The 14143-nt window shown below is 47.3% G+C and overlaps 1 protein-coding gene across 1 annotated transcript in view; it reads left to right on the top strand.

Annotated features, from left to right (window-relative positions):
• The window catches only part of LOC146180719 (DNA-binding protein SMUBP-2-like), a 55079-nt gene extending 44891 nt beyond the window's left edge, over nt 1–10188 (top strand). Inside the window, exon 17 of the mRNA XM_084576113.1 lies at nt 9424–10188. Coding sequence (XP_084432239.1) covers nt 9424–10113 — 690 coding nt within the window. The 3' untranslated portion in view covers nt 10114–10188. The remainder of the gene's footprint in view (nt 1–9423) is intronic.
• Nucleotides 10189–14143: the final 3955 nt, after the last annotated feature.

The raw sequence follows: 14143 nt of genomic DNA on the forward strand, positions 1-14143 counted from the left end.
TGATGGGGAGAGCAAGTTCTAATGCGCGACGTAGGACCTCGGAATTGAATTCGCATTACTGAAGGCCTCTGAACGTAAAACACACAAAAAAAAAAAAGAAAAAAAAAGAATAAGAAAAAATAAAGCTTTGGCATCGCTTTTAAACCTGTAGCATGCATACCATCATGACATATATATTTCTACGATTGTAGACAGTAAAGAAATGTATATTATCCAGTCAGGGAATATTTTACTTACAAGTCAGATAAATGAAAACAAAAATAATAGACAATAGCCAGGTTATAGTAGTATTTTCCGTTTTTTCTCGCTGTCCTCCCGATTGATACCCTTAAGGGGGATGCGGGGCTGAAATCATGATTTAACCCCCCCCCCCCCCCAAAAAAAAAAATAAAAAATTGCCTTTTTTAAAATCTTTTGATGATTTGGACTATTCGTGTATTAAAGAAACTTGTCAACCAAGTTTGGTTATCACCTGAGCATTGGAAAAATTAAAATTGATATTTTTGCAAGATGGGGGTGCACTCGCCACTGAAAGCGCCTATGAACGCTGATTTCAAGAGGCAGCTACATAGTGGGCAAGAAGCTGAACGCAGAGTGTATCACCAAGTTAGAATGCTTAATTTTCGCACTTTATGGCAAAAAAAAAAAAAAAATGCTGTCGAGGGTACAGCAGATATCTGAAGAAAAGAAACGAAAATAAAAGGTAAATTTTTGGCCGTGGCAATGCTTGCCGGTCTGGTAAACTGGAATGAAAGTTTTTTTTTTTCTTTTTTTAAATAAAGTGAAGCATGTAACCCTCAAACACTGCTCTGGCACTACTGAGAGTCTGGGTAACCAAAGTACTTGAGAAGCTGAAGACAAAATAAGAAGCCTAGACGAAGATGCACGCCCAGCAAGATGCACGCCAAGCAATTCTCATAGAGCAGTAAAGTATACGCACCAGCCAGGCCACTTTGATATATTCATTTAGGCCCTAAACTTGATTAGCGTTCTTAGTTTGAACTTTTTGCAAGAGCACTTTACTCAGGAAAACTATCATATCTAAACTCTTCTGCAAAAGACTGCTTTCTAGGTGGTTTCTGAAGTAAAATTTTGTTGGGAAGAAGATAGGGCACTTTTTGGACTCCTCCAATTATTCCGTTAGAAAAAAAAATTGAATATGCGACATGCAATGACAAAAGAAAAAAATGTTAATTTATAAAGCGCTCAAATTTTTACTAGAATGTTGTAAAGAACCCACAATTTGCCTTACCCTGCACAATGAAGTGCATAGAAGTTATCTAAGCACGAACGGAGTACAGCCTCATGATTTTTGAAATGATAGTTTTCCTAAACTGACACAGGTAATTACTTATCATGACAGCTAAAACATCTTTTCTCTTTGCACTATGGTGATAAACCAATCTGTGGCACATCGCCAATTGACTGTAGGATCTCTGCCACAACTTTTGTATGCAAGCACAGCAGACTGACTGCATGAGTTTGTTTTCAAGGGCCTTGACCATGTGAAACAATACCGATTGATATAAAAGGCCCCCAAAATCCCACTCCATGGATGTCCGCTGAAGGCATCCAAGGATTGCATATTATTCTCGCAAGGGAAAACACTGCTATAAACACTTCGAAACAACCAACAAAACCAATGAAACGAAATGTAGCTGCGGAGCGACTGATAGCTACTACGGCACGGCTGAGGCCCGACGCATAGGCCGACGCGGCTTAAGCTTACCGCGCCACTAGCAGCAGCGCCACGTTTCCCCTGGCAGCATCGGCACGCAAGGGAGTCACGCGTGATCGAAGGAAAGTGCGCGCGGTCTTCACACCTCCCCATTCTAGCCACCCTAACTGCAGTCACTTGCTCAATTGTCATCATCATCATTATACCCTTAGAGGCCCAAGGTGGTGTATTACACAATGGGAAGGGGTGGGGGGGGGGGGGGGAGTGGGGGGGGGGTAGCACATAAAAAAATAATTTTTCATGGTCTAAACAAAAGCACGGAAAGTCAAGATGCTCAAATGCAACAATTCAAATGGAGGAGGCGCTGCAAATAAAAAAGAAGAGAAAACGATTATGATGCGATATGACATTTCAGCAGTTTTTTGAATCTAGTAGGGTCACATTCATATATGTTCTTCTTTATTCTTTTCTTTTTTTTTTTTTCATATGTGTGGAGCAACTGTAGTTTTGCCACAGAGTTAGCATCAAAGGGAGTTCACCACAGGGAACCCAACCTGAAGTTTGGCTGCGCGACTGCAGCGCACGCTCCTCCGCAAGTGGCAAAATTCTGAAACATTGGTTGGGCGCGGCGCTTGACCGAACGTTTCTGGCGGCTTTGTGTGCTGCTCGCGTCGCTCGCGTTACCTCTGCTCGCGCCGGCCCGTCGCCGTGGCTTCGCAGGCATGCAAACAGGTGTCACAGTTGAGTTTAAAACATGGCTGGAGTGGTTCCGCGACGCTTGAAATGTGGGGAAGTGTATTGTTGTGTTGCGGGCTGTCGCAACAGCTCGCCTGTAGACTTTCATGTCTTAGCGGCTTCTGCACACGGAAGCAGCTCGCGTTCTTTGTCGCTCGTGTTGTTGAAAGCTGCGTGCGCGCGCGCACGCCCTGACCGCTGTCTACTTGCTTTGCGCGCGCTTGGATTTCCGTGCTGAAAGAAAGCTGTCTTGTGAGCGCGCGCGCTCCTTCTTCTACTTTTCAAACTCGCGCTTGGACGAAGTGGTGTTTGAAGCGAGTGTGCAGCAATGTACACGCTTCGATAGGGTTTTCAGAAAATAGCCGACAGCGGTGGCTATTTTCGCAGCGCAAACGTCAAAAAGGGAGAGCTGTTAGTCAGCCATGTGCATTCTGTTGAGCAGATTGTAGAAGACAACGCTGTTATCGTGAAGGCTAAGTGTGTGTCGCAGGTCAGCGACCACATCGTGTACGACGTGGGATTTGAGGCAAGTATTTCATTTTTATTATACCCATTTCATTAAGGCCCAGATGCTCTCTAAAGAGGGCTTGAGACTTTTGCCGCTGGGTTTGCTCCATTGTTGCGCCTGGCTTGTGTAGGACTCATCTTCGTGGGAGTTTATGAAACAGCACACAGCAGCAACATGCTTGCAGCGCCCCTGAATTCCTGCCTTGCAGGTACGCTTAGCACGGGAAATCGCAAGCTGGCGCTTTTCAGGGCATGTCCGTGCTAGCTGCAAAGAAACGTGTCACATAACAGAGACTGGCCGTTTGGTTCATTTCAAACCCACGACATGAGCAAAACTAGCAAAAGAGAACAAGGATATGCTGCCTCGCAACTCATGCTCAGACGCAAATTGTTTCTTCTTTAGAAAGCAGACACTGAAGCTCCAAGGCAGGATATATAAAATGACCTGTAAGCTAGGATACAATTGAGTGAACATGTTCGTTTAGTCTGTAGTGTTTAACGTACACCTCAGCGCGACAAGGCTACGAGGGGCGCTGTATTGGAGACCTGTAAAAATTTCACCCCCCCCCCCCCCCTCCCTTCCGTGGTTATTTAACGGGAACGTATATTTCTAAAGACCTCCTTGCAGTTCGCCTCCAGCGAGCGACGGCCGGGATCAAACCCGCGTCGCCATGACCAACAGTCCCTAACGCGTGAGCCACCGCGGTGGGGCGAGTGATTGAATAAAACAGTTATATTGTCACGACTGAAGTCACAGGGAGCCGTGAAGGTACACGTAGCCGAGGACCAGAGAATAAGGTCGGCTTGTCGTTCCGATCACAGAGTCCAGCACCAGCGCGCCGCTCGTGCCAACAACCGCTTCGTCGTCGTCGGCACCAAACACGGCTGTCGCGCGGCGCTAGGCACGTGGCATTATTCCCCCCCGTGAAAGAAAACATCGTCCCGGTGACAGGGTGAGAGGAGAAAAAAAAAATTAGGCGTGAGGTGAACTGTACAATAACGCAAGGTTTCACTTGCAGGAAACGCTCAGTCACGCGAAAAGTACGGCTTTAAGCGCACCACACGCACAATTTCAGGCCGCTGGCGTCGAACACTGACGGTCACAGTTCCATCTGGAATGACTTTATAATTAACACTGTTTAAGCGGCGCAGGATTCTATAGGGTCCGAAATAGCGGTGGAGTAGTTTCTCGCTCAAGCCTTTGTGGCGCACGGGGGTCCACACCCACACTTGGTCCCCTGGTTCGTAGTGGACTTCCCTGTGCCGGAGGTTATAGTGTCGAGCGTCGGTGGCATGCTGCGCCTTGATGTGCAAGCGGGCCAGCTGACGGGCTTGCTCGGCCTGTTCTGCGAAATGGGCGGCATCGGGTTCGACCGCTTCTTCGCCGCACGGGAGCATCGCGTCCAACATCGTGCGGGCCTCTCTGCCATATACGAGACGGAACAGCGTAAACTTCGTGGTTTCCTGCGGCGCCGTATTGTAGGCGAAGGTGACATACGGCAGGATCTCGTCCCACATTTTATGTTCGACGTCGATGTACATTGAGATCATATCCGCCAAAGTTTTGTTTAGTCGTTCCGTTAATCCATTTGTCTGAGGGTGATACGCTGTTGTTGTGCGATGCTCGGTATGGCTGAGAGTTAAGGTGTCCCGCAGTAGCCGCGCTGTAAACGCCTTTCCTTGGTCAGTAATGATGGTCGACGGTGCACCGTGTCTGAGTACAATGTCGTTCATAAAGAATCGAGGAACTTCGCCGGCAGTACCTCGGGCAAGGACCTTCGTTTCAGCGTAGCGTGTTAAGTAGTCTGTGGCAACTACGATCCACTTGTGTCCGTTCGAGGATAAAGGAAATGGGCCTAAAAGGTCCATGCCCACTTGCTCGAAGGGTGTGAGGGGTGGTTCAATAGATTGTAACATACCGGATGGCTTGAGCGTGGGTTTTTTTCGCCGCTGGCATTGTCGACAAGTCTGTACGTAACGTCTAATGCTCGGAGAAAGATGTGGCCAGTAATAGTTCTGCCGGACTCGGTTTAGGGTGCGTGTAAAGCCAAGATGCCCTGAAGTTGGTTCGTCGTGGCAGGCCAGGAGGATTTCATGCCTTAGACCAGCTGGTATGACTAGCAGGTATGTTTTTGCACTTGACGTAGAATTCTTCTTATAAAGCACCCCATTGCGGAGGCAATACGACGACAACCCCCGAGCAAGATACCGAGGTATTGTAGGATGCCCACCTTCAAGATGGTCAATAATCAGTCGCAGCTCATCGTCGGCACGCTGTTTGGAGGCGAGATCAGACGTAGTGACTGCTCCGAGAAAGCTATCGTCGGTGGCATCTGACGAAGGAGGGCCGACGGGCGCGCGGGACAGGCTATCAGCATCGGTGTGCTTCCGGCCAGACTTATAAATAACATCGAAATCGAATTCCTGCAGGCGCAATGCCCAACGTGCTAAGCGGCCACAAGGATCCTTTAAGTTTTTCAGCCAACGCAACGAGTGATGGTCAGTGATGACACGAAACGGTCGGCCATAAAGGTACGGGCGAAACTTGGCAGCGGCCCATACTACCGCCAAACATTCTTTTTCAGTGGTGGAATAGTTACACTCAGCACGGGAAAGTGAACGGCTGGCGTAGGCAATTACTTTCTCGACCCCGTCTTGGTGCTGAACTAGAACAGCACCAAGGCCGACGTTGCTCGCATCCGTGTGTAACTCTGTGTCGGCATCATCGTCGAAATGTGCCAGGATCGGGGGTGACTGGAGCCGGCGTCGTAACTCGTCGAAAGCCATCTGCTGCTCGGCGCCCCAGAAAAATTATCCGTCATCTCGAGTCAGGAGAGTCAGAGGGCTGGCCATCTGTGCAAAGTTTTTGATAAAGCGACGATAATAGGAGCACAGCCCCAAAAACCGTCGGACTGCTTTTTTGTGGGCGGGGACGGGAAAGGCAGCAACGGCAGCAAGTTTCTCAGGGTCAGCTCGGATGCCATCAGCACTCACGATGTGCCCAAGAAACTTCAATTCGGTGAACTCGAAGTGGCACTTTTGAGGCTTGAGAGAAAGGTTGGCAGATCGGACGGCTTCGAGAACAGTTCTCAGGCAGCGCAGGTGTTCCATGAACGTCGGTGAAAAAATTATCACGTCGTCGAGATAAACAAGGCATGTCTGCCACTTAAGACCTGTGAGCACAGTGTCCATCATCCGCTGGAAGGTGGCAGGAGCACAGCAGAGCCCGAATGGGAGGACGCGGAATTCATAGAGCCCATCTGGTGTTACGAAGGCAGTTTTTTCACGGTCCCTCTCATCAACTTCAATTTGCCAATAACCACTCCTGAGGTCAATGGAGGAGAAGTACTTGGCTCGGCGAAGTCGGTCGAGAGAGTCGTCAATGCGTGGCAGCGGATAGACATCCTTCTTTGTTATACTGTTAAGTTTCCGGTAGTCAACGCAGAAACGAAGTGTTCCGTCTTTCTTTTTAACGAGGACTACAGGCGACGACCATGGGCTGCTTGAAGGTTGAATGACGTCATCGGCGAGCATCTCCTTGACTTGCTGTTGGATAGCGTCTCTCTCCCGAGGAGACACACGATAGGGCTGCTGATGGATGGGTCGAGTGCCTTCATGCGTGATAATCCGGTGTTTAATGACCGACGTTTGCTGCACTTTAGATGAAGACGTGAAGCACACACGAAATTCCAGCAATAGATCTTGGAGTTGCCTCTTTTCAACGGAGGAAAGGCTGGAATTGATGTCGACAGCGTGTACGGCATCATCCGGTTCAGTGCTAGGCGTAGCTTCCTCTGAAGCAAAACATTCGGCTACTTCGTGCGGATGGTCTACGTAAGCAATGACAGTGCCACGGAAAAGATGTCGATGTTCATTGGAGAAATTGGTGACAAGCACCTCCGTCTCTCTTCCACGAAGGAAACAAAGACCTCTTACCACAGAAACTCCCAAGGCGAGTGAGAGGGAGACATTAGGCTCAGCAACCCGGAGGCCGTGATGTGGCTCGTCACAAGTAACTCTGGCGAGGATGCTGGCGCGTGGTGGCACTGTGAAGCTATCATCGGCGACTCGCAGCGTGGAGTGGGACCCGCGGTACTCATGCTTTTCAGTGGCCAGTTTGGCGGAAAACGTCACCAAGCGGTTCGGTAGATCTATAGTGGCACCGTGCTCACGAAGGAAGTCGATGCCAAGAATAACATCACGAGAGCATTCGCGTAGAAGAAGAAAAGTCGCGACAAATGTGCAGCCTCGCACCGTAACCAGGGCTGTACACATACCCAGTGGTGCAACCACATGTCCGCCTGCCGTCCGTATGTCTGGTCCGTTCCATGGCGTCATCACTTTTTCAGTGTCCTTGTAAGCCGCCCGCTAAGGATAGAATAATCGGCTCCCGTATCAACTAAAGCGCTGGCCTCCTTCGTGTCGACGATAACAGGGATAGAAGAGCGTGTTGTCGGGCTAGTTGGTTCTGCATAGTATATAAGAGAAATGCGCATTTCTCTTATATACGATAACAGGGATGTCCAGGGAGACCCGGCCAAGACCAGGGCCTCTCGACGTCGGTTCGGAGTGAAGTGAGCGGTGTGGCGGCGGAAGCTGGACGGCAGTTGGGTGGTCGGCGTCGGGACAATTCAATGTCGACGGCAGGTCGGCGTGAAGCAAGCGGTACGGCGGCGGAAGCTGGGCGGTAGTTGTGTGGTCTGCGTCGGGGCAATTTAAGCGACACGGCGGTGATAACTGGTCGGCGATGCGGACGACGTCGGGGCGATCTGGTCTGTGCGACGAAAACTCGATAGGAATTCGGCGTTCGACGTCAGGGCGAATCGAGCGGTGCGGCTATGGAAGCTTTACGGCGAAGCGGTGTGCGGCGGCCTCGCCCCCAAAGGTCGCCGGAGAACCATGGCGTCCAGCGGTATACCGTGACCCAGAGGGCGAAGAGCGACGAGGCGAAGGCGAGCGCGATTCGCGACGAGGAGAATGTGGCAGACTACGCGTCTTCAGTCCTCGGCGTCTTCAAACTGCTCACCGTGAAATGGTTTAGGAGTACGTGGGGTCTGAAGGATGGGACAGGACGAAGGGGTGGAAGGGACAGTCATGGTACGGTCGGGTGGTGTCGTTGCCACAGCTAGGGTCTCTTCGTCAAGAGCGAAGGCCTCGGGGGGGCAAGCCTCGAAGCCGTCGGCTGGTACGATGAACAGGAGTGGTCACGAGGGGCGGCCGCTTAGGATCATCCGCAGGAGAAGGGATCATCAATGGCACCTCCACCAGTGTCACGACTGAAGTCACAGGGAGCCATGAAGGTACACGTAGCCGAGGACCAGAGAATAAGGTCGGCTTGTCGTTCCGATCACAGAGTCCAGCACCAGCGCGCCGCTCGTGCCAACAACAACCGCTTCGTCGTCGGCGGCACCAAACACGGCTGTCGCGCGGCGCTAGGCACGTGGCAATATACTAATATAAAAGCTATAGGAACAATGAAGTAATAACCACGCAGCGAAAATTTGTTTTTCTAGATATTGTCCAGAACTGTCTCATTTACTCTGTGGAATTGAAATTACTCGATCAATTGCGGGACCAGTTATTAGGAGCTGAATGCGATTCACGAAAATTAAAGCACGAAAATATTTCGTTTGCAGCAGAAGGGTTGATGTTTCTTTGTATACATGTGAATGCACATTCTATTCAGGTGGAAGCTACGTATAAAATTTTCTGAGTATGCAATTGCACGACTATCGGCATCAAAATAACATATCGGCATATACCGAAAAGCGCGCCTAAGATGCGAACGAACCCACGTATCTTTTATTAAGTTCATAGGCACCAACTAGATTACATCTGCAAGCTCTTCAGAAATTAAAGCAAACAGCGCATGGAATGGTTGCATGCACCTTATAATCTGGGTCTTAATGAAATGGGTATAATAAAAATTAAATACTTGCTTCAAATCCCACATCGTACACGATGTGGTCGCTGACCTACGACGCACACTTAGCCTTCACGATAACAGCTTATCTTTTATAATCTGCTCAACAGAATGCATATGGCTGGCTAACAGCTCTCCCTTTTTGACATTTGTGCTGTGAAAATAGTCACCGCTGTCGGCTATTTTCTTAAACCACATCGAAGCGTGTACATTGCTGCACACTTGCTTCAAACACCACTTCGTCCAAGCGCGAGTTTGAAAAGTAGGAGCAGAAGCATGCGCGCGCAAGACAGCTTTCTTTCAGCACGGAAATGCAAGCGCATGCAAAGCGAGTTGCTCCCATGTGCAGAGGCTGCAAAGACACGAAAGTCTACAGGTGTGCCATTCTCCCTGCCCGACCGATTCATGGCGTTGGCTGGAGAGGGCGCTGTTCACTGGCGCCCGCAGCGCCACCCTGCGATGCTTGGGTTTCCTATACCAGTACATCTTTTTCGGGCCGCATATTTGTTTTCTCTCTCAACCTAATCAGTTTGCGAAAGTTGTTACAGCCTAGACCCTGCAACTGTTTTCTCTTTTTCAGCTTGCCGAAAGGCTCAATCTTATACACATCAGTGAAGGTGATGGAGCCGAACGCCACATCATGCTGAAAAAGCGAGATGGACAACCACGAATGTCTGACTCGCCTTCTTGCAGCAAACAGACAAAGACGTCTGGCAAAAAAACACCAGAAGATGCTTCAAGTGGAATGACAGCATGCCACTCCAAATCTGAAGCTACAGACACGGACAATCTTAATGAAGGCGAGCCAACTGCCGATGAGCGAACTCCTCTGTCACCATGTCCTAAGATGGAGGAGACCAAAAACCAGCCACAAAGAAAGAAGAAACAACCAGCAGCAAAGCCAGCAGCAGCCAGGGACAGCAACGGAAACAAAGAGGAAGACTTTGATGAGCTCATTGCCGAGGTGATGGCATCCGACAGGACATGCGGTTTTGAAAGATGCAACGAAAAGCTGCACACTGCACTGGCTGGCATAGGCGGGCCGTGCCCATTCTGCAAGCGAGGATTTTGTTTCAAGCACGCCTTGCCAGAAGTGCACGGCTGCGGCGAGGAAGCTCGCACACAGGCTCGAATAGCCTGGCATCGCTCGAGAGGAGGCACCGTGGCACCCAGCCATGTTAAGCCGGAGAAGAGGGCACAGGTTCAGAAAGCATTGGACAAACGACTCGCCCAGATGGCTGAATCTCGAAAGCGGCAGACGAAAAAGTGACGTTTGCCTGGGTCTTGTGCGGTGTACAGTGTTGTTCACGCGTTATTTACTCAGTAAAGAAACTGGACTGTTGAATCATGTGACTCCTCCTCTCTATTATCTTTCTTTGGTGCCTTATAATAATAATAATAATACAGTAAAACCTCATTACAAGAGACACTCAAGGGACCCAAAAAAGATGTCTCTTGTAAGCAAGGTCTCTTGTAACCAAAGATTCTAAAACGTACTGTGTTGATCAGTTTACTGCACATCAGCATATAAATGCATTCACGTGCATGAACAGGAAGTTGTTCAGGAAAGCTTAAAGAAGTTATTGATACTTAGTATGTATTTTTGTGAGTGCAGAGTGTATTCCTCCCCAAATTCTGGAGGCAAAAGAACTTCACTTTGCAAGCCTTCCTGTTGCTCTAATACCTTTGAAGCACTCTTACATGCTCGTCATGCTCAGATGTTGACACTTTGCCTCTGAAATGTCCTCGTAGTCATCCTCTATGGCACATGTGCCATTTACTTACACGAGAATTGCACAGTCTGTAAGTTCTTCGGGAGCACATAAGATCCACACCTGCAGATACGAATTCCTCAAAACATTACAGTGCCTCAGCAGTCTCTTGGATGCTTGCCCAAGCTTCTTCAAGAAAGCTTTCCACAGTATCCATATATGGGCCCTCTTACGTCATGTCAAATTTAAAGCCTGCTTGTCTGAAACAGTTTTTCACAGCTTTGCTTCTCAGGCCATTACAGACACCTGAAATCATCTGAACAGCAAACTTCACATCAATTACTATATTGTACAATCTTGCTGCATGTCAAGCAATAGACGTTCTACCAACCTTGTTTTGTACAGTAACTTGACAGAGTGCATAATGCCTTTGTCTATTGGTTCAAGGTAGGGTGCGGAGTTTGGAGGAAAAAAATAACTTATGGTGCTGCAAGAAGCATTGTCCACAAAAAGAAAGACATCAGGATTCTGAGCTTTCATCTTGTGATCAAATTCTAACATCAAAAAGTTAAAAATGCTGGACATCATTCATGCATTTTTATTTGCTTTGTAGGTAACAGTAATGCGTTGCCAGTGGCTGAAACAACGGGGTCGTTTTCATTTTCCAATCATTTTCGAATATCTCAGTTCCTGAGATATTGCAACAAAAAGGATGCTGATATAGAACAGAATTTAGTTAAGGGAATCTAAAGTGCATCATGTAGAAGTTGGTATGTGTCAGCTCCATTGCATGAACACACCTGGGTTGTGTCTGTTCTAAATAGTGAAGAATTTACTCTAGGGACCTGAAAAAGTTGTCCTTAGTTACCTAGTGTCTCTTGTAACCATGTCTCTTGTATGCAATGTTGTTAACATGTCAGACATAGGAAAACCGACCAAACCATTTTCAAATGTCTCTTATAACCGAGTGTCTCTTGTAACGAGATTTAACATCACAGGAAGGGAAAGGCGCAGTATCTGTCACACTTGTTCTGTGGACACCTGAACCGTGTAGTAAGAGAAGGGAGGAGGTGGAAGTGAAAGTGGAAAGAGAGAAAGAGGGAGGGCTACGGAGTAATTTCGACCACCTGGAGATCTTTAACATGCGCTGACATCGTACAGCACATAGACGCCACTTCGTTTCGCCTCCATCGCTGTGGTTGAACGGGGTGGTGTTCTTCAAAATTGCGCTGGCATCACATAGAGCACGAGTATATTTGAATTTTTCATCATCAGATATGTGTCTGCCAAGGTCAAGATTCTCCACTTGTAAATGCATGTCACTTTATCAGAAGAGCCGTTTTTAAAGGCTTGGTCGCTGTTTTGAAAAAGTAGTGTCTGGCTTTATTATGCTCTGGCACACTGGCTTATGCTCTGGCTTTTCATTATGGCTCATGTCTTATTTTTACCAAAAACATCAGCTTTGCTTGTTTTCATATGAATTGTCTGCTAAATTATGTTTTAACACAGGATGCATGCACTGCAGTATGTATAGATAGCTTAGGTCTATTCAGTTCCACCATGTCTTACAGCATGCGTGCGGGCCTTGGAACACCAAACCTCACATACCACAATTTAACAAGTGATCGTCAAAGGGATGCTGAAGACAACTCCATCCGTTTGTTGTTTTCAGCATGAATTGATTCTTTTTTCTGGTAGTGCCTACACATTCCTGAAAATATTTGGGGAAAAAATTGCACCTAGAAATTTTTCTGCGAGTAGATTCAAACTCATAACATCCTTACCAAAAGGATATGTCACCACCAAGTGGAAGGTGATGTGGTATTAACTCTGTAATTTGCTTCCAAATGTTGTTGTGTGCAATTCGCTTATGAAATTGGCCGGTAACACTGATATCAGTATTCCTCCTCCTGCTGCTTTGAAGTGAAAGCTTCACAACACTAGATGGAGCTGCGCTTCGCATGTCTGATCATTTGACCTTTACTGAGCCAGAGGTCACGCATGGTTTTCACTCTCACCAGATCTACGTCCATCAGCTAACCTTGTGGACCACCTTTTTGAGCCATACTGTCATGTCCTTAACCCTTTGACCTTGGGTGACCTTTGAATGGCTCGACCTTTAGGTGACCCTTCAAATATGGCTTGTGAGAGCGATGGCAGAGCTTTATGGTTGGTCACATGACTGACGTCGCACCACGCCATCGCGTGATGGAAACAACCATGTCTGCCGTGGCTGAGGTGTATGAGTGTGGAACAATCGCGCCTTGAGTCAGAGCCCGCAATTTGAAACCGTGTCTGAATAAAGAGTCCTACCAAGAGTAACCATGTTGCAAAGCTTTCGCTGAATACCATGTTTAACTATGCTAAACCTCTGCTAACATTTCTTGCTTATAAAAGCTCCATTCTCAGCTAAACATCTTTTTGTCATTCGAATGTAGCACCCTAGCAATAAAGGCTAACTTCTCTGTTTATGTAAATGAAAATTTTCTTGTAGTCACTTTGTTACTGAAGTGTAGCCGCATTATCTTCAAATGGCTTCTTCTAGTCATGCTAAAGGAAACTCCAGAGTATTTTCTTTTTTGACTTTCCTGGATGTTGTGCAACTTTTACTGTGTGTTCTCCTCAGTTTTCTGGCATTTATGCCAAATTTCATAGCTGTCTGGATATTTCATTGCAATGCAAATGAATATTAAAATTTCCCATTTCATGGCCATTCGGGAAGATTTTTCAGGGCAAACCTGGAGTGCGTGATATCACCAGATGCATGGAGCTTCCTTTTGGTCATTTCAGGCAAATAATGACTCCAGCTATAGCTTGCAGTCTACATTCTAGCTAATAAAAGCGCACAAAATAGGATTTGTGGCCATATCTGGGACATCATAAATTTGGTTGGCAGTGAAGTCACAGGCTGGTTGTAAAATAGGTCTATCTTTTGCTCTTAAAATAATTATTACTTGATATTTTGAGAACTTTTTTTTGTACTAAAACTAGAATGAGGCAACTGTGATTGTAAACTCAGAATGCCCCCAAAAAAAGACCCGTAATTCCCCTTTAAGGCAAAAATGCAAAACACAGCATTGGAGCAACAATGTCCAGTAGTTAGGCACTTTCATTCAGTGTTACAACAGCTTCTGCAGACTGTGTTTCTCATAATGTTGAATGGAAGTGTTTGCAGCAACACTTATATTGAGGAGTGTGTTTGTTTTTCGTTGGGTTGCTAGAATGTAACCCAACATTTGCTTGGCAATAGGACTATCGATGTAAGCATGGCTGAGGTTTTTTGTACATTTATATTAAGTAAACCAATGTGTATCAGTGCCAGTGTAGGCCACTCAGCCTCCAGCTGAAACGATTTGGTAGGTTTTTATTTTTTTTCCTAATTGAAATGGCCCCGTCATCACTAGAGGGCAGGAGTATGTGGGTTCGAATACCAATACTTTGGGCCATGTATTGGCGGAGGCAAAACTACAATGTTAGTGCATGTTTAAACATCTTCAGGTGGTCGAAATTGATGTGAAACCCGTCTACTCCTGCATCCCCTATAGCTCAAATCACTTCGGGGCGATAAACCTCACATGGTACGTACAG

The sequence above is a fragment of the Amblyomma maculatum genome, chromosome 8 (assembly GCF_055883805.1).
Source record: "Amblyomma maculatum isolate TAMU_Amacu chromosome 8, ASM5588380v1, whole genome shotgun sequence".
Classification (NCBI taxonomy): Eukaryota; Metazoa; Arthropoda; class Arachnida; order Ixodida; family Ixodidae; genus Amblyomma; species Amblyomma maculatum.